General features: G+C 38.8%; 4 protein-coding genes across 4 annotated transcripts; 1 reads left to right on the forward strand and 3 right to left on the reverse strand.

The window, feature by feature from the left end:
* Nucleotides 1-31: 31 nt before the first annotated feature.
* LOC134663857 (tetraspanin-7-like) lies at nt 32-3555 on the forward strand. The gene is made up of 5 exons (XM_063520378.1): nt 32-266; nt 672-860; nt 1397-1558; nt 2454-2576; nt 3050-3555. The coding sequence occupies exons 1-5, from the start codon at nt 189-191 to the stop codon at nt 3203-3205; spliced, it is 708 nt and encodes a 235-aa protein (XP_063376448.1). The 5' UTR covers nt 32-188; the 3' UTR covers nt 3206-3555.
* Nucleotides 3556-3599: 44 nt separating this feature from the next.
* Nucleotides 3600-5912, reverse strand: LOC134663856 (general transcription factor IIF subunit 2). The gene is made up of 4 exons (XM_063520377.1): nt 5495-5912; nt 4688-4899; nt 4103-4228; nt 3600-3865 (listed from the first exon to the last, which is right to left on the reverse strand). The coding sequence occupies exons 1-4, from the start codon at nt 5799-5801 to the stop codon at nt 3695-3697; spliced, it is 816 nt and encodes a 271-aa protein (XP_063376447.1). The 5' UTR covers nt 5802-5912; the 3' UTR covers nt 3600-3694.
* A 2985-nt stretch (nt 5913-8897) lies between these two features.
* Nucleotides 8898-18178, reverse strand: LOC134663896 (uncharacterized). Its single transcript, XM_063520434.1, has 3 exons — nt 17803-18178; nt 17324-17636; nt 8898-9707 (listed from the first exon to the last, which is right to left on the reverse strand). Exons 1-3 carry the CDS (start codon nt 18162-18164, stop codon nt 8922-8924), a joined length of 1461 nt encoding a protein of 486 aa, XP_063376504.1. The 5' UTR covers nt 18165-18178; the 3' UTR covers nt 8898-8921.
* On the reverse strand, nt 11964-13894 carry LOC134663898 (uncharacterized). Its single transcript, XM_063520438.1, has 2 exons — nt 13569-13894; nt 11964-13487 (listed from the first exon to the last, which is right to left on the reverse strand). Exons 1-2 carry the CDS (start codon nt 13750-13752, stop codon nt 12319-12321), a joined length of 1353 nt encoding a protein of 450 aa, XP_063376508.1. The 5' UTR covers nt 13753-13894; the 3' UTR covers nt 11964-12318.
* Nucleotides 18179-18214: the final 36 nt, after the last annotated feature.

The raw sequence follows: 18214 nt of genomic DNA on the forward strand, positions 1-18214 counted from the left end.
GAATCCAGAGGTCACATTATATTTGTTATCTCGAGACAAGTTTGCGCTCGTGAAATCAATGGGAACATACGGCCATGATCCGCACATGCGCATAGCGGCGATCAACATACCGCGCACAGCCCAGCCCCAAGCTAAATACTTCATCCATCATTTTTCTCAAATCCATGAATGAAACAACGTAAGCAGTAATGGGGAACCAATTCAAAAACGTGGCGGTGATAGCCTGCCTGAAAACGTTTCTGTTCATCTTCAACATCGTGTTCTGGGTAAGTTATTTGTGATATCACACGTGAAAACAAAGTGTTATCATCTGACAGATGTTACATATTGATAAGCCAAAAGTTTTGGAGCTTTTGAAAGAGCGAAAGATTTTTCAATTTTTACATTTAGAAACATGTATTTTTTCATTTTAAATCTACTAATGAATACCTAGGTACTCGTACAATGTCAATGTACAATCGTAAGATATATTTTAAGAGAAATTAATATTAAGTACCTCGATAACATGAAAAGGCCTTTGAAATTTTTACACAAAAGTCTAGTCTGCAGAATTCAACTCTTTTTTAGCCTCCGAAAGTAGGTACCTTTACCTACACGTGCCATGACTCATGACTCTCATGAGGTAGGTACACCTCCCTATCTATATAACAGAAGTTTTGTTTTGTCCCCAGTTATCAGGGCTGCTGCTACTAATAGTGGGGCTATGGGCGGAGTTCGACCTGTACAAGTACATGCAACTGTCATCAGAGTTCTCCGGCACCGCTCCGCACGCCATGATCGGCATCGCCGCGCTCATCGTGCTGGTCAGCTCCGTCGCCTTCTCCTGCATCATCAAGGGCCAGCCCGTGCTGCTGTACATCGTAAGTTCCGGACCGATACGACCTTCAAGAATAGAGCGTTTTTTTTCTTCCTCGCGTTACCCCGGCATTTTGCCACGGCTCATGGGTGCCTGGGGTCCGCTTGACACGTAATCCCAAAAATTGACGTAGGCACTAGTTTTTACGAAAGCGACTGCCAACTGACCTTCCAACCCAGATGGGAAACTATGCCTTATTTAGATTAGTCCGGTTTCTTCACGATGTTTTCCTTCACCCAAAAATCCCTTCCTTCCTTTTCTATTCCTTCAAGAATAGAGCGTACACGTCTTAAAGGCCGGCAACGCCCTTACGACCCCTCTGGTGTTGCAGGTGTCCATGGGCGGCGGTAATCGTTTACCATCAAGCGATTCATCTGCTCGTTTGCCTTGTATATAATAACATTCATAAAAAAGGCTGTAGGTACTATTATATTCCTTTACCGCGCCACAATTTGTGGGATTACACTTACAGGAAACTATCAACAAATATGAAATACCTAGACTAATTTCTAGTACTTAAAGTTTACGTTCTTTTTCCAGTACGGCGGTTTCCTGGCCTGCATCTTCATGATGGACGCAGGCGTGGGTGCGTCGGTGGCGTGCTACCGCGACACCTTCTCCAAGGGCCTGTACGACGGCCTCACGCAGACGCTCGTGTCCAGCGACCAGCACAGGGGCAACTTTGACTTGGCTCAAGCTACTGTAAGTCTGTCATGATGGACGCATCGGTGGCGTGCTACCTTGAGACCCCCAAGGGTCTTTACGATGGACTCACGTAGACCTTGTGTCCAGCGACCGGCACAGGGGCGACTTTGACTTGGCTCAAGCTACTGTAAGTCTGTCGTGATAGACGCGTCGGTGGCGTGCTACCTTGAGACCCCCAAGGGCCTTTACGATGGACTCACGCAGACGCTCGTGTCCAGCGACCGGCACAGGGGCAACTTTGACTTGGCTCAAGCTACTGTAAGTCTGTCATGATGGACGCATCGGTGGCGTTCTACCGCAAGACCTCCAACTTTACGATGGACTCACGTAGACGCTTGTGTCCAGCGACCGGCCCAGGGGCGACTTTGAGTTGGCTCAAGCTACTGTGAGTCTGTCATGATCAAAGGTCGGACAGGGTGAGCTATTTGCTTTATAATATGACGTAATACATGTCAAATTATAAGGTAAATAGCTCAAATAGCGTGCTACCGCGAGACCTTCTCTAAAGACCTTTACGATGGAATCACGCAGACGGTCGTGTCCAGCGACCGGCACAGGGGCAACTTTGACTTGGCTCAATCCGCTGTAAGTGTGTCATGCTGGACGCGTCGGTGGCGTGCTATCGCGAGACCTTCTCCAAAGACCTTTACGACGGACTCACGCAGACGCTCGTGTCCAGCGATCGGCACAGGGGCAACTGTGACTTGCCTTAGTCTTTTGGGAAACTGAGCGGATTACTAACCAGCGCCTAACGGTGATTATAAATATGTACCTAAGGATGCACATCTTTCTTATACTCGTATAAGAAGATGCCTATTTCATTTGCTAGATTCCCGAATAGATTTGTTGTAGTCTGGATAATTTTCACTTAAACGTTTTACGTGTTTTCCAGCTACATTGCTGCGGCGTGTCCAACTACACGGACTGGGTGCGCGTGCAGCGCTCCATCCCTCTGTCGTGCTGCGTCAACCCCGACGACTGCATCACCGCCAACTATAGCCACGTGTATCAGGCGGTAATTATGACAAATCCACAGTCACCCTTACATCATATTCAGCAGTCAAGAATTAAACCTGCCTGTAGCCGCCCCTTTCTTAGCATTCATCATATTGACTACATTTTGAGTTATTTCTTGTTATCATCGGCGAATTTTTAGTCACAGTTTGCCGCCCTATGCCCGGGTCTACTGGGCCTTAGAGTAAATCCGCCACTGAGGAAACGAAAAATCTGTCTGCAGACTAAAGTGCCTAATATGTGCAATAAGCAAACACTTCGAAGTGCGTCAAGTACAACTCGTACATGAGTGCAGGCGCCGCCGAAAGTTTTGATTTCACGATAACTACTAAAGGATCTTACACTAGACTAGATTATAGCTCCCTGTCTTCATTGTGTTGTATTCTGTAGTGAGATGTGCCATAAAGAGTCTTTGTATATTATATTATAAGGGTAAATCCTACTGCTGTACTACATCACCAACCTTATTTTCAGGGCTGCTACAAAGTAATCGTGGAATATCTCGAAAGCAACATGAACATCCTGATCGGCATCGCAATCGGCACCGCGCTGTTCCCACTGGTGGGCACCGTCCTTTCCTGCTGCCTCGCGAGTTACATCAAGAAATCTAAGTATGACTCCATGAACTGAGCGCTATGGCAGACACCTGTGGGGACAATCGACGCAAGATTCTAAGTATTAAAATGCTGGTTTCCAGCTCATACTGCACTTTGCGTCGTAGAGAAATCCCCAGCCTTTCTGTACAATGCAACTAAGGTACAATGTGAGCGGAGACCAACGCCTAACTAATGGACTGAATGATATATACTCAATTAATATTAGAATTTAATATTAAATGTAACACAACTAAAGTTGTGGCTTTATATTACAATTGTCAATACTCAAGTTCAAAATTATCATCCTATTTAGGTTAGAAAATCTTGATGTATAGCATATTTATTAAAATTTATTATAAATTATGTTATTAAATTGTGCCAGCAGACTACAAAGAATTTAATTTACTTACTTAATTCAAAAAACTGTGCATGTTTCAACAAAATATTTTATTCTTCATTGTCTTAATTAGTAATGGTCATTAAATCCTCATTGACTAATATCAAATCATCACATAATCAAAATCTAGTCACTGTCAGAGCTATCCTTCTCCTCTTTGGTTTCTGGCGGAGCGTCCTGCTTATAATGCCGGTACTCCGGCTTCAACTCCCACATGTTCTTGTGTGGGTTCTTCAGGTTATAGTTACATACTTCCTTCAGAATCTCCTTCAAATATACAATAGGTTGTCTTGTAATCTGAGAAAAAATTAAATTAATAAAATGAAAAGTATCAACAGACAACACACAAAAAGGGGCAGAGGAAGACCTTGACACATTTTGTAAAGAGTGGTGAGGGGGTTGCCATCGGATAGTACCAAATGACGGGAAAGAGGGGAGGCCTTTGCCCAGCAGTGGGACACTCCTATAGGCTAATCAAAAAATGTATATCACTAAAAGTAAAATGCTAAGGAATCTACTAGAATGACAATTTACCTTTTGCAGATCTTTGATGTTATAATATTGATGTTTCTCAAAAGCAGCAAACAGCACATTGAGCACTGCATCCTTGTCATCCCGGGCCTTTTTGCCTTCAGCCTTCTTCTTCTCTTGATATTCAATCTGTGAATTCATAATTAATAAAATTATTCAGTATTTGGCACATACACAGTAAACATTAACAGGAGGATTACAGTTAATATGATTCAATTGAGAAATTTAAATTGTGTAACATGTTAAAACATATATTGCAACTAGAGTTACCAGATGACATGAATTTTCCTTACATGTCAGGAATTTTGGCCTTTTGTCAGGAATGGGGATGGAACACGAAAATGTCAGGAATTTTTTGAATTGATAGACAAATAATAACCCCCAACCCGTGTCGTCAAAAATATGAATGTCAGGAAATCAGGATTTTGACAGGAAATTCTAATTTTGTATCTGGTAACCCTAATTGCAATACCTATTAATGCAATACATGTTGCAACATATATTGCAATAGCAACATATTTGCATAGTGTGTTTTCTTACTGCCACATTTTTTACCTGAAACCTAAAATATCTTCAATGAATACTTACATTATGCCTATGGTCAGAGACTGGCTTGAAGTTTTGTACAATCCTGTCAAGCTGCTGCACTTGACGCTGCGGCATGGAAGCTTTTCTTATAGATTCTGACTTCAGCTTGTAGTAGGTCGGGTCTGCATACGGTCGGCACTCCAGCTTCTGCACTATCCTACCCTCCATGTATAACTTTTCCGACTCTGGAACTACCGAATCTGTATTGGATGCTGAAAAATAAAATGTCAGTTACTTTTAGCTCCCCTGTCCTTTAACAACATTGTGCAACATGTTGCAACATATTTATATTGCAATATTTGGCCAGCATGTAAGCCAGATGCAAGCTGACATACATGATCTGTAATCAATGACCTTTTATTTATGTAGACGGGTGACGTTCATAGTTGACAAAACCAACAACAACAACAATTTGATCCAACGATTTTGACAACTTGACAGGTTGGCATCACCCATACGACTAACTAAATATAGGTTCCGGAACCTATATTTAATGGCTCACGATCGTGCGCCTGGTACCATATCTACCTCAATTTACTTACATCTATGTCTGTAATACTATATCGCTCCTTGAGAAACAGTGTCACTATACAAAACGATTTGTGCCTGAAAATTCAACTTTTCAAAAATGGAACATTGTCATTATTCGAATGGTTCTTAATTTTGTATAGTGACACTATGTTTCTCAAGGAGCGATATATTGTAACATCCCCATACTGCATCAATGCAAATAAATTAATTCAGATTTCTGAACAAATTACAAGGCATAACTGGTTTGTATAACTTATTAAAAGCAGGAGTACTCACGGACTACATGAGAAAAAACGCCTAAAGATTGCCTAGTAACTGTTGAAACGTCCAAACGATGCTCCTTTGGTATGCTCTGCTCGCCAGGGTCCTTAAGACACATCACAGCTTCTGAGAGAGATAACTGTACTTGGGCCCGCTGCCCTGCAACCCGTGATATTTTTAGTTTGCCCACTTCAATATTTCCTGGGGCCTTTTCCCATTTATTCGCTATATACTTAGGAACTTTAACGAGCCATACTCCTCTTCCAGCATTAGATAAATCTAATTCCCGGTCAATATGAGGCACTGCCGGTGGCGTAGTCATTTTGATCAGATATCAATTTATTTATCTTTACTATTTTAAATTGAAACAACCTTCAATGTGCAAATACTGCAAAAAATTTCTTTGCAAGTTGCAACGTACATGTCACAAGAAAAGAAAGCAATGCAGTGACAAATGACAGTGACAGCGACAGCTATAACTAGCAAGGCCTGTTCACTTCCTAAGAAATATATGTCCCCAAACAATTGCGCATGTGTGCGCCTGAAGCTTCTATGCTGCGTTGGCCTCCAAGAATAAGTTGCGAGCAATAAAAATAAAAACATTTTTCTACAGCAACATTGCTCCCAACTATGATTTAAATTATCACGAATTTTATACATTATTAATCAAAAAACTGGACTTAAAACGCGTAAAACTTAATTATACGCGATTCAGTTTTAAAATTCAATATTTGCTTCCAACTGTCTTTATCAACGCCCATAAAATATATGGAGGGTAGGTACGTCTACCCACCATAATAAAAAATATATTTCTCAATGACTCTGTCCAACTGCTGTGGTTAAAGTTCATAACGAAAATTTTATTTATTAAATCTTTAAATAATAAATACAACGTAGCGGTAATACCACTTAAGACTGTAAGTCTGTACCTACATGGATTACAGCAATGCACATAGAAAATGTGCTAAATGCGGAGCAACGGCTGTTGAAGCAGCCAGAGTGAAATTCACAGTTTTAGTGGGTTCAGAAGGAACCGAGTCATAATGCATCTGGAAAGCGTATTAATTAACCGTGAAGAAATGTATGAATACAAGTTGGAAATCTGTGTAAAATGCCGTGTGTAAAGTGTATTGTATCTGTGTGTAAAGTGTAATAGGTAGGCATGCCTAATGTTATTTGTATTAAGCGCCCTCCAGACTATGCGCGTGAATCGCGGGCGAAGCCGCGAACGCAAGTGTGGCGCCGATTTCGCAGATTGTTCACGCCTTCGCGGATTGTTCTCCGTTTTTTGTCGGTATTTCGGCCCGCGTCAAAGGAGACGCGAAGCGCGAACTTGCAAGACTCCACATTACACACTATTTTATTGGCTATCTGTTGACATTGACAAGATAAATTGTCATAACCTTCTATATATGGCGGCTAATTGGTTTGATAGTATCCTGTGCGTTTTAATAAAAATGGAAAAAGATGTTCAAATTCAAAATATTCAATGGAACAACCAGATAGAGCTGTTGTTTATACAGCTCTACCAGGCTGAGCCCATTTTATGGGATGTGTCATTAAGAGACTATAAAAATAAATTACGCACATACGACCAGGGCCGGATTAACCCTAAGTCAAAGTAGGCAACTGCCTAGGGGCCCCGCCTCGGCTAGGGGGCCCCGCCGCGGCTAGGGGGCTCCGGCGGCTCAGCGCGAACCAAATAAAATTTTGTTCCATAGGGTCAAAATTCAGGGGTATTTTTTTTACTCTTATAATAATTAGTGTGCTTTGTTATTGTTTTTTTTCGATCCATTCTTTAAATTAATGAAATACTGTAATAAAATTGAAGCAATACGTTACAGCAGCGGTCGGCAACTAGCGGCCCGCGAACCTCTCACTCGTGGCCCGCGAGCCTCCCTGGCTATTTTGTATGTAATATTGACAAACGACAATGTCTGATAAAGTCATAAATACTAACAAAGTGCGACCCGCGTCTACTTCGTTAGCTGCTATGTGGCCCTTGGCTGCTAAAAGGTTGGCGACCGCTGCGTTACAGTATACGGGGCGTATTCTGCGTACCTGTTCTAAAATTGTAGGTAATATAATAATGGGGTTTTCAGGTAAAATGGTTTACTTTTTTAGAACAACCAACAACTTTTGGGTTATTTCGACTCAGAAAGAAAGAAGACGAACGTGTCCCCAGTTTTTCCTAGGAATGCTCGACGTTCAGCCTCACTTTTTACCTCAATTTACCATTGGTTGGTTTGTGTTCCACATCTCCTCTACTTCAGCTTAGCCTTTGGCCTCGCTGCGCCAAGCTCGGCCTGCGGTCTCGCTTTTTACAATGGACATTGGTGCCTGTCTGTGCTCAACTATTTATCCTGAAGCCTGATGAAGCACGGCTTTGACTTCACATGAAAGCTCGCCTCACTGGGGCACTTAGGACTTTTAGGCCCAGATGAAGATCGATGAATTTGCGATATTGTTAACAAAAAATTTCGCGCTCGCTGCGCTCGCGTTTCTTTTTGGTTCTTTAGTTGACCCTGTATCATGTACATGTTAGCTTGACTGGTAAATGAAGAGAGTTAGACCAAGAAAAGTCTGCAATAATTTTGATATCATACGTAGTGCAAGTGTTATTTATACGTCATAAATTCATAGAAGTTTTGACGTTTAAAATAACACTTGCACTGCGAGTGCTATCGAAATTGTTGCAGGCTTATCTTGGTCTAACTCTAGTAATTTAAGTAATTTTTACGTATGTAAATTCTTATTATTAGGTTGATACTAATCATGTGGCTCAGCGTTTAGTCTTATGGTCGGAAAATCGCTATTCAGCCTCGCAAAATATAAACTATTGAGTAAATCAACTTTGCGGCACTAGTTGAGCTAGTGATTAGAGGTAGAAGGAAAGTGACGCTGAAGCTCACATCTTTGGTATTCCACTGGGAATTGACCTAAAGGGCCCTCTCCACACTTGACGCGACGCGGAATCGGCAAAAACAGATAGAATAAAGCTATAATATATGTCTACGCAATAAGAGCGACAAAGCCATCGTTCGATTTGGATCGGCTCGGCCGACGCCTGAAGATTGAAATTAAAAACGCAAGTTTATTTCTCTGTACTAAATATGCTGTGCGCAGAATTGGCTGTAGGGGGGCCCGAGCCTCGCACTGCCTAGGGGCCCCGACATGCTTAATCCGGCCCTGCATACGACGCGTGGTCGCGAATAAGCGATATATTGGAAATACCTGTAGATAAACTTCAACAAAAGCGTAATTCCCTATTATCGAGCTACAGGGCCTACAAACTTAAAGTGAAAAAGTCGATTAAGTCCGGGGCCGGTGCGGACGAAATATACAAGCCATGTTGGTTCGCGTACGAAGTTCTGGACAGCTTTTTAAGGGATAAGGATACCCCAAAGAAAACAATAACGACGGTAAGATAATCATGTTTATTTTAACGAATACAATAAGTAGTAAACTCGTCTCTGATTTGTGTGGCGTTAAGAGGAGATCGGCGTGGTATTTGCCGCATATTGCGAACGGCACACGTCGTATCGGTTTCGTTTCTCCATGAGCCTGGTTGGATGAGAACGTCGTTCCGGTCATATTGATCAATTGAACCTGGAGGCGTGTAGATATGCGACGATGTCCTGCTACGCCTCAAGTAATTGTGTAACAATATGCAAGTTAATGTAACAATGCTAGCTTTCTCTGGTTGCAATTGTATAGGTTTTTTGAAAACCCGAAATTTGGTAACCAGTATACCAAAAGCGTTCTCTACTGTAACACGAGCACTTGACAATCGTTGGTTGAATATGCGTCGTGGATTTCCCCGCTCAAGGTTTCCGGGATACGGTTTCATTACATTCTCCGAAAGAGCAAATGCTGCATCAGCCAAGAACACATAAGGCACATGTTTATTTAATCCGGGCAATGGATGTGGTGGTGGCAGATTCAGTTGGTTGTCGCAAATCTTTTCCCACAACATGCAGTTTCTAAATACGCCACCATCACTGATTCGACCTTGGCAGCCGATGTCAGCAAAAGTAAAATTGCACTGACTGTCTACTAGTGCCAGGAGGACAATACTGAACGTTCTCTTGTAATTAAAATATTCAGATGCCGAGTTAATTGGGCATTGCAAAGCAACATGCTTGCCATCTAGAGCCCCGATGGCCCGAGGAAATTTCAATGAATAGCCTTTTGAAATTTCTAGCCATTCCTCGGGGCATGAAGGAAGCTGCAAAAAAATAACATTAATAATATTAATTTATTTTTCTAGGAGGACAAAGAAAATGTGAATAAAGAAAATGAAGAAGAAAATCTTGAAAAATCACCACCAGCTCAATCTCAAACTATCAGAAGAAAACAAAATCCGCCGGAGCTTCTGCATGCAGGCCGTATGGTAGAAGAAGCCCTGAGTACCTTTAACACAACTATGAAGCATTGTGTTAAAGATACTCAGGATCCAGACGACTGTGATTTATATGGTCAACTTTTGGCCAAAAAGTTGAGAGCACTTAGTATTGAGGACAGGTTGAGAATGATGCATACAATAGATGGTATGTTCTTGACCTGTCCTCAAATAAGACAAGTTAACCCATGGTCATCATCATCACAAGCTACAGCTACTTCCACAATGCCCCCCTCATATTCTAATCCTTTCACTATAATTAGGAGCGGAACTAAAAAATTTACGTAGATGGCGACACAAGCGACCCTGCTCTATTGCGTTTGTTAGCTCTGGCTGTCAGAAGTAATTTCGGAAATTCTCGATATTTATAGCAAAAATGTATTCATTTATGACTGTGGTGCAGTTAAAAAATGAATTGCGACAGAGAAATGCATCTGTAACTGGTAAAAAAGCTGATTTGATCGAAAGGTACGCAAAAACAATATTTGTGGTTATGAATAATAAATTAGCTTTTATATGGTTATTTGCTTTATTAATGCTACGCCTTTTGTTCTAGATTGGAAGCGTATGACCGAAACTTTAATTTTGGTGCAGACCCTGGTCCTAGTGAAGATCCTAGGTACGAGTGCCCGCCTGTGTCGTGCTTTAAGGATATTAATGCCGATTCGCCCATTCCACCTTTAGATAGGCACGAAATTCAGGCATATTTTGAAAAATTTAATGCCCAGAATAAAGGCAAAGATATGTACGAGTCTCGTTGCCTGCTAACCGCTAGATATGCTTCGGTCGGGGCGAGTACTTACTTTCAAGGGCAGTGTAAAGCCCAAATGAAGAAAGTTACTTACATAGTGAATGTAAAAGTGTCTAAAGAAGGTAATATCGAACAGGCCAACTGCGAGTGTGCTGCTGGCAGTGGTATTGAAGCTCATTGCAAGCATGTGTCTGTTTTATTATGTGCAGTGGAAGATATGTGCCGAACTAAGACCATTATGGTACATCAAGTGACAACACAAAAGCTGATGACGTTCAAAAGACCTCATAAGGTATTTTATAGGTCGCCTATTCAGGCACAAAATTTACCAATGAGCAGGCCAAGAAAACAAGCTGTAAATTTTAACCCACTCAAGAGAGAGGATATGATGGAGAATTATCAAGATTATGTCCACAATTTGGCCATCAACTTTGGGAAGTCAACAATGCCCATACTCCAAACAATTAAACCAGCGAATCCTTATGCTATCGAGTGGGATCATAGCAACTACACCAACCGTAATGAAAAAGAATTGTTGCTAGAACGGTTACTTTTAAAAAATGTGACGCCGGAGCAAATAGTGAATACAGAAAAAGCTACTAAGGTGCAGGATAAGTCAAAAGAATGGCACAACCTTCGTTGTTGCAGGGTAACTGCCAGCAACTTTCATGTAGCTTGCCATGCTACAACAGGCAAGGATCATTTGATTCAGAGAATAATGAATCCAAGGGCTATTCACACTAGAGCGATCATTCATGGTAAAATCCATGAAAGCACCGCTATAGCTAAATATGAAGAATACTTTGGATTAAAAGTAGAGAAAAGTGGACTGCACATATCTGAGGAGTTTCCGTTCCTGGCAGCTTCACCAGATGGTCTCTTAGGCGATGAGACAGTCATTGAAGTTAAATGTCCCTATGCTGCAAGATATATGCCTATAACTGCTGTCACAGTTCCATACCTTGAAAGTATTGTAGGCAAACTGCATTTGAAAAGAAACCATCCATATTTTTATCAGATACAGGGACAGCTATATTGCTCCAAAAGAAAGTATTGTAATTTAATAATATATACTTTTAAAGAAATTCAAGTCATCTTTTTGCAGCGAGATGATTGCTTCATTAATGAAATGGTTACAAAACTAGTAATTTTTTTTGAAAATCATTTAAAACCAGAAATAATAAATAAATATTATTACAGAAATTATGATTTAATAAAACCATAAAATAATATTTTTGTTTTATTTATTTTCCGTGTCAACTAAACTTAACACAATTATTTATAAAATAAAAATAAAAATAAAAATAAAATAAAATTTATTCAGTAAGTAGGCCACAAGGGCACTTTTACACGTTAATACTGTCGTAGTTAATTGCTTTTCTGTCTACCTTGAACAACAGAGATGTGTCATCAGCAAACAAGACTATATCATGTTTATCTTGCACAAGTTTCGGTAGATCATTAATGTAAACCAAGAACAGAAACGGGCCAAGTATTGAGCCTTGAGGCACTCCAAGTGCTACTGGGGAGCCGGCAGATTGAGTTCCATTAATAACCACTCGTTGTGTTCTATTCGATTATGCTTATTTCATTATGCTTTCTCTAAAATTACAACACATAGTACATATAAAAAATATTTTACCTGCAATTGGAATGTAACTGTGATCCAGATCACTTTTTAAAATCTTATGTTTTAGTGAGGCCAATTAAGCGTTCAATGTGCACTCTTTTACTAGCTAGATTCCTATCTTTTAACACTGTTAAACCTGGTAACTGTGTTTTGCCCTTTAAAAAAGTAGGTATATTTACAGCAACATTTTTGTGTGCAAACATGTCCTGAATATTAAATCCCCGATCTGCTAAAATGCAGTCACCACTTTCACATTTACTAATTAAATTACTTCTCTCCACTGTTTGCCTGTCACTGACCGACCCAGCATATGCAGGAGAGCAGTATGATAACAATCCCCCCGGTGTTCCTCCAACAAGAACTTTAAGAGTATTTGCATGCTTGTAGCTACTCCATGACGCTTGTTGAGACGTTGGGTTTTTAGGTTTCTGTACATGAAATTCGGTCCCATCTAAAATCACCCTTATATTCGCATTATAATTTTTAAAATGTTCCGGCATATAATAATGTACCAAGTCTTTGCTTGGCCATGTGTCGAGTTTTATCCATAGTTGATACATGAAATTTATCCAGGTAATAAATATATTTGACACTGTTGTAGTACTTACATTAAAAAATCTGCTTAGTTCAAAAATACATTTATTTTGTCTTAATTTCATTATTGTTAAAAAGAACTGATCTTCAGTACTGAGCAAAATAACAGAACTACCATAATACTGTATTTTATGGGCCATAGGACTCAAAGTTGAGTAAACAAAAAAGAACTTCCGGTAAGACTCGAAGCCTGTATAAAATTGAATTGCTTTATCATCATTTTTGAATCTATGTATTGTTCCAAATACATGTTCCATGTCAATTTGCGTCTCTTTAGATGAGAATTTAGGATTATTTAAAATAGGTACTGTAAAATCATTTATATTCGCACTGATTTCTATTTCACTAGCAACGTCCATGAAGATTGGCACTGTACTTTCTTGATTTATTGATGTTGGAGTTACAGTTTCTTCTACGTCCATGGAGTGGGGCACCATTCTTTCTTCATTAATTGATGGTTGGTGGCTTGTTGATGGGGTCACAGTCTCTTCAAACCGTAACTTTTTCTGAGACCTCATCTCAAGTCGCTGCTGACGGGCTGTTGCACTTGCTGTATCTAATCTTGAAATGTTGAATGAAAATATTGAAGGTACAGCAGTTTTCTTCAAGAATCTCGCTTTCGGCTCGTAATCTGAAAGAAAGTTACCATTGCTTTAAAGTTTCGTTGCTTGGCTATAGATCACGAAAATCGAAAATAAATTAAGTAACTTACTTGTGTATATACTTTGTCCGTAATAGTCATCTGATGTAAAATGCATGGAACATAATCGCGATGAGTCTTTTGCTTTAAAGTTTTTGATTCTTAACGCTTTCTCCCAAGCCTTTCTACGCTTTGGGTCTTTAGGGAAAGCGTGAACGCCTTTATTTTTGCAGTCTAAAGCACTACACAGGGCCATTTTAATAAGATATTACCCAATAATTGTAATCTCACGATGTAATTAACAAAAAATGTATAGGATTTGACAGATGACAAGTTGAGGTTAAGCAGTGTCGATTGTGCGATACCTGGCGGGATAAAACGGCAGTTTTTCTCCTCATTTCCAACAACACACTCCCTTCCAGGCCTCAAAAGGATGTATCAATAGATAAACCTTTCAAGCCTATAATAATTAAATCTAGTAAAATCATTCGTCCTCATACAAACCCATTCTAAATATTAAAGTCCCCCAGTATTAATCTAATATCAATATTGAACTTACAGTACCGGCCAATTATATATATATCACCTCCATGTTTTTTCAGTGGAACCTTTTTTAAATTTGTAAGTGATTTCCACCTCACTACTGTAAGTAGGTAGTCTAGTAGCATAGAGTAATATAAGTAAAGAAAGAGTGGTAACTCCATACATCAGTTTTCTTATCAAAACGCGAATTATTTCGTAGTCGACATCTAGTGTCAAGTAGCAGAATTTATCAGTACTGCTAGTTGACAATAGATGCCGCGGCGAACGAAAACTAATAGTACATTTTTCGTCAGTAGCGACACTTGTCATCTGGTATCAAGTAGCGGTACTGATAGTTCCGTTACTTGACGTTAGATGTCGACTACGAAATAACTCGCGTTTAGGCAAAAAAACTGATGTATGGAGTTACCACTATTTCTTTACTTTAATATATATTACTCTATGCAAGTAGTAGTCCTTTGTGCGAGCGATGAGAAAAATTGGTCTCATGTTATGGTTTTTCATCGTTTTTTTTATAGAGTAGGTAACTTAATTTTTTTGTTAGAGGATATTTAATAATATGTTGTCTCCTATTGTAATTCACAGTGTTTCCAAAGAGAATAGAGTGTATAGAGAGTTAAAATATTGTCATAGTAAATTTTGTAGTCACAGTCAATTTACTGCCATCTTTACACAGATGATTAAAACTTTTAGAACGCCATTTGACTTTAATCCTCATTCTTTCACTGTTATGTGCTAAATTTCTTAAATATAAAAAAGTGTCGCCATCTACTTGAGCATAGGCCAAAGGTACTGTGCCATCTTTTCGAGCGATGAGGCCGCCTTTGGCCTATACTTGAGTAGTCGAGTAGATGACGACACTTTTTGATATTTAAGAAAATATTTAACACATATCAGTGAAAGAATGAGGATCACAGTCAAGTAGCATCCTACAAGTTTTAATCATCTGTGTAAAGATAACTTGACTGTGGCTACAAAATTTACTATGACAATATGCCTCTATTTTAATTTTTTTGGTATTTAATTGCCACTGCAATCATCATATATTTATATAGCATTTACTCTATACATCTTGGCCGGTACTGTATAATGTTTGTTGTTATTTTAGTGGTTATTAATGAAAATATAATTACCAGTAGTTACCACCAACTCATTTTGGTGGTAACTAGTAGCTTAGAAGATCATAATCATTTATTTGTTGCAAATCATGGTATTAAGTAGATGTTAATACAACAGGGAAGGTTCATCTTTATAGTTTATCCTATAATAGCTGCCCAGAGGCCTATAAAAATGTCTCCCATTCTATTCTAAATTGAATGTTTACCATGACAGTTAAAAATTACATTTGTCATGGCAAGTATTTCACTCTGGGCCGCTACAGGTGTATTTAGATGTTTCTGAAATGGTTACTGTTTTTTTATTTCTGCTTTATTTCTTGAAATATATTTTGTATGTTGTTGAAAGTTATTCCCTTTCTCGCCTGTTATTTGCAGAGACCGGAATTTTCGTGGCACTTGAACTGTCATTCCAATATAGGTACATATATAAATACAATACAGAACACAATATATATTAAAAGATTAAAAGTAGAGGTAAACAATAAGCAGTCTAATCGCTAAAGAGCAATCTCTTCCAGGTAACTTATGAGTTTAGTTCAATTTCCAGTGTTTATTTGATTTCATGTTTAAATTCTGTTTAAGCACTAACAACTGTCCTATTAGTTTCTCTAAAAAATAAAATACATGGTCACATTAATCCAAATTTATTGTTTATTGTATATTTCTATTTTACATTACTCAAAAGTTATTTGGAAGAAATTGCTCTTCTGCCTGCCTCTTCTTCTGCTTCTTATTGCCTGGTATGTAGTTATTTACATCTGCATTTAATCTTCTTTAATAGGTATGTTGTGTTCTATATTGTATTATATGTATAATGGATGTCTATAAATGAGAAGTCACTGTAACAATTAAAAAATACCACAAATATTCTGGTCTTTGGTCATTTGTTAAATTATTAGGCCAAAAATATGTGCAGTATTCTAACCCTTGTAAGGCTCTTATGTACATATTCATTGCAATACTTTTGTGAACTACTATTATTAAGTACCATTTCCTTTGTTTCATTGCTTTTTAAAACAAATTAATTTAATTCCAAATTACCTACTTAAGGCCTGATTCGAAACAAATTTGACAAATTCAGAGTGATTTTTCTTGGATATTTTCTGGCTTACTTTATATATACACTACGACATTATAATTATCAGAATCACAAAATTATTATACCAAAAAATTTTTTTTTTATCAATTCTAAGATGATCAAAAAAATCAAATAAACGCCGCCGTCTTTTTAATTAGGCGCCAAATTGCTGTCAAAAACTTGATAAGTATGGAAGAAACTTGCACATAACTAATTTCCAACATAACCTGTTACCTAATATTATACCAATACTGAAAGGTAATTTCATTGCAATATCCATGAAACAATGAGGATCTAGACATATCTTCAAATATCTGGCGTATCAGGAATTTCGTCGATGTGGTGTCAGTTACCGGGCATTGGTTACTTTTCGACAGAGAAATCGACACCAACATCACTAAAAGAAACGGTTCGCAGCTTTAGTTTAATAATGCGGATTTCCAATATTACTTTGATAATATTTGGAGATGATCCACGATGTTTATGAGGCAATCAGCATGCTTAAGCCAGTACCCTCGAAATCGGACCAAAAAACTTGATTCAACAAAGTCCCACAGTATTGACCTATTGAACGGTATGGAGTGGAGTGTCCAAGGAATTAGTTCGTTAAAACAACAAAAACTATATGCAATATAATATTTCAAAATAAACATTGTTCTTGATAGGACTCAAACTAAGAAACTGTCAAAAAACACTGTCGGATGTATGATGGAGGGCATACAACAAAACTAACGACAGGAGCGGGAAGAAATGGAAAATGATGAATTTACGTATAAATAACAATTTTTAAACAAATTTTCAATAAATTATGGAAAAACAAATCTTGATTCAGCTAGCTTCAGTACCATTAATAGGGTTTTCAATTTGGCAGATTGAATTCGAATCAGGCCTTATAGTTTGTGCGGAAAGAGAAGAGTTGTGGAATGTATGGGAACCAATACAAACTACGAGTCTTCTCTTTCCGCACAGACTATAGAATAAGGTCCACATAAAAAATTTAAAAAATGTATGGTGGGCCTTACAAGGCTTAAGTTTATAGGTAATATTAATAAATATTCATAATTAAACATTTATAATTTTTATTTCACCTTAATTTCATCCTTTAAAGCTTCATTCAAAGCCATGCAAACTTCTGGTATAATTTCTGATATCAACTGAGGTGATATTTTGAATAAGAAATGTAGACTCTGGTAGTCATCGCCGGTGGCCAAATAACGAAGTGTTACTGCGAGACGTATGCGGGCTGGAATGGATTTTCTCAGGTGGGTGTCTTGTTTCGATATTTGGCTCGAAATTTTGGTAAGTAAATATTCGAAATCCATTACAGACATGCGGGTAAACTTTTTGAACTCTCCGGACGGTTCGGCTACCAGTTCACCCAATTGCTTTTCCATACATGCACTGGAACAAAACACAGAAATATGAATGCAACAAAGCTCCAGTTTTAACAGAGTTAATCAGCGAACCCTGGGCTCTAAACCAAGAGCTGACGATGCAACGAGAGAAACAGAAAAACTATTGAAATGCATCTTCTATCTTGTTTAAAATCGGTCGAAAATGTACTTACTTTGATCTATTTCGATGGATACTTGTCATCCACCATCTTCTTCTGCTTTTCCTTTTTCTCTTTTTTGTACATTTTATAAATTGATAATTATAATATGATACAGCGCATAACAACAGCGATGCTGCCGTAGCTACAAATTCGTCCATCTTCAAGCCGGGTGCGAATTTGATCAACCAAATCACTTGACAGTTCCAAGTTTGAATCAGCCTTCTTGCTTTGCCGCAAACCAGATCAGCTGACGCTTCGGCGCCATCTTGCCGCGAACTAGACTGCGAAATCGCCGTGAAGTGTGCGAGTGTGGAGACATACGTCAACGTCGCGGTATGTTCGCTCCGCGACGTCGCGCCGCGATTCGCGCACATAGTCTGGAGGGGGCTTTACACTGGAAACTTTGTGAATGCGCTTTATTAAT

The sequence above is a fragment of the Cydia fagiglandana genome, chromosome 4 (assembly GCF_963556715.1).
Source record: "Cydia fagiglandana chromosome 4, ilCydFagi1.1, whole genome shotgun sequence".
NCBI lineage: Eukaryota > Metazoa > Arthropoda > Insecta > Lepidoptera > Tortricidae > Cydia > Cydia fagiglandana.

Coding starts and splice junctions, on each gene's coding strand:
- LOC134663857 (XM_063520378.1), top strand. CDS start 189: ATGGGGAACCAATTCAAAAACGTGGCGGTGATAGCCTGCCTGAAAACG. Junction 267..671: donor TCTTCAACATCGTGTTCTGG/GTAAGTTATTTG, acceptor TTTTGTCCCCAG/TTATCAGGGCTGCTGCTACT. Junction 2,577..3,049: donor ATAGCCACGTGTATCAGGCG/GTAATTATGACA, acceptor CCTTATTTTCAG/GGCTGCTACAAAGTAATCGT.
- LOC134663856 (XM_063520377.1), bottom strand. CDS start 5,801: ATGACTACGCCACCGGCAGTGCCTCATATTGACCGGGAATTAGATTTA. Junction 4,900..5,494: donor CGTTTTTTCTCATGTAGTCC/GTGAGTACTCCT, acceptor TTTATTTTTCAG/CATCCAATACAGATTCGGTA. Junction 4,229..4,687: donor TCTCTGACCATAGGCATAAT/GTAAGTATTCAT, acceptor ATGAATTCACAG/ATTGAATATCAAGAGAAGAA.
- LOC134663898 (XM_063520438.1), bottom strand. CDS start 13,752: ATGGCCCTGTGTAGTGCTTTAGACTGCAAAAATAAAGGCGTTCACGCT. Junction 13,488..13,568: donor CGGACAAAGTATATACACAA/GTAAGTTACTTA, acceptor ACTTTCTTTCAG/ATTACGAGCCGAAAGCGAGA.
- LOC134663896 (XM_063520434.1), bottom strand. CDS start 18,164: ATGTGCGCGAATCGCGGCGCGACGTCGCGGAGCGAACATACCGCGACG. Junction 17,637..17,802: donor ATCCATCGAAATAGATCAAA/GTAAGTACATTT, acceptor GTTTTGTTCCAG/TGCATGTATGGAAAAGCAAT. Junction 9,708..17,323: donor CTTTAAAGGATGAAATTAAG/GTGAAATAAAAA, acceptor ATTTTTTTGCAG/CTTCCTTCATGCCCCGAGGA.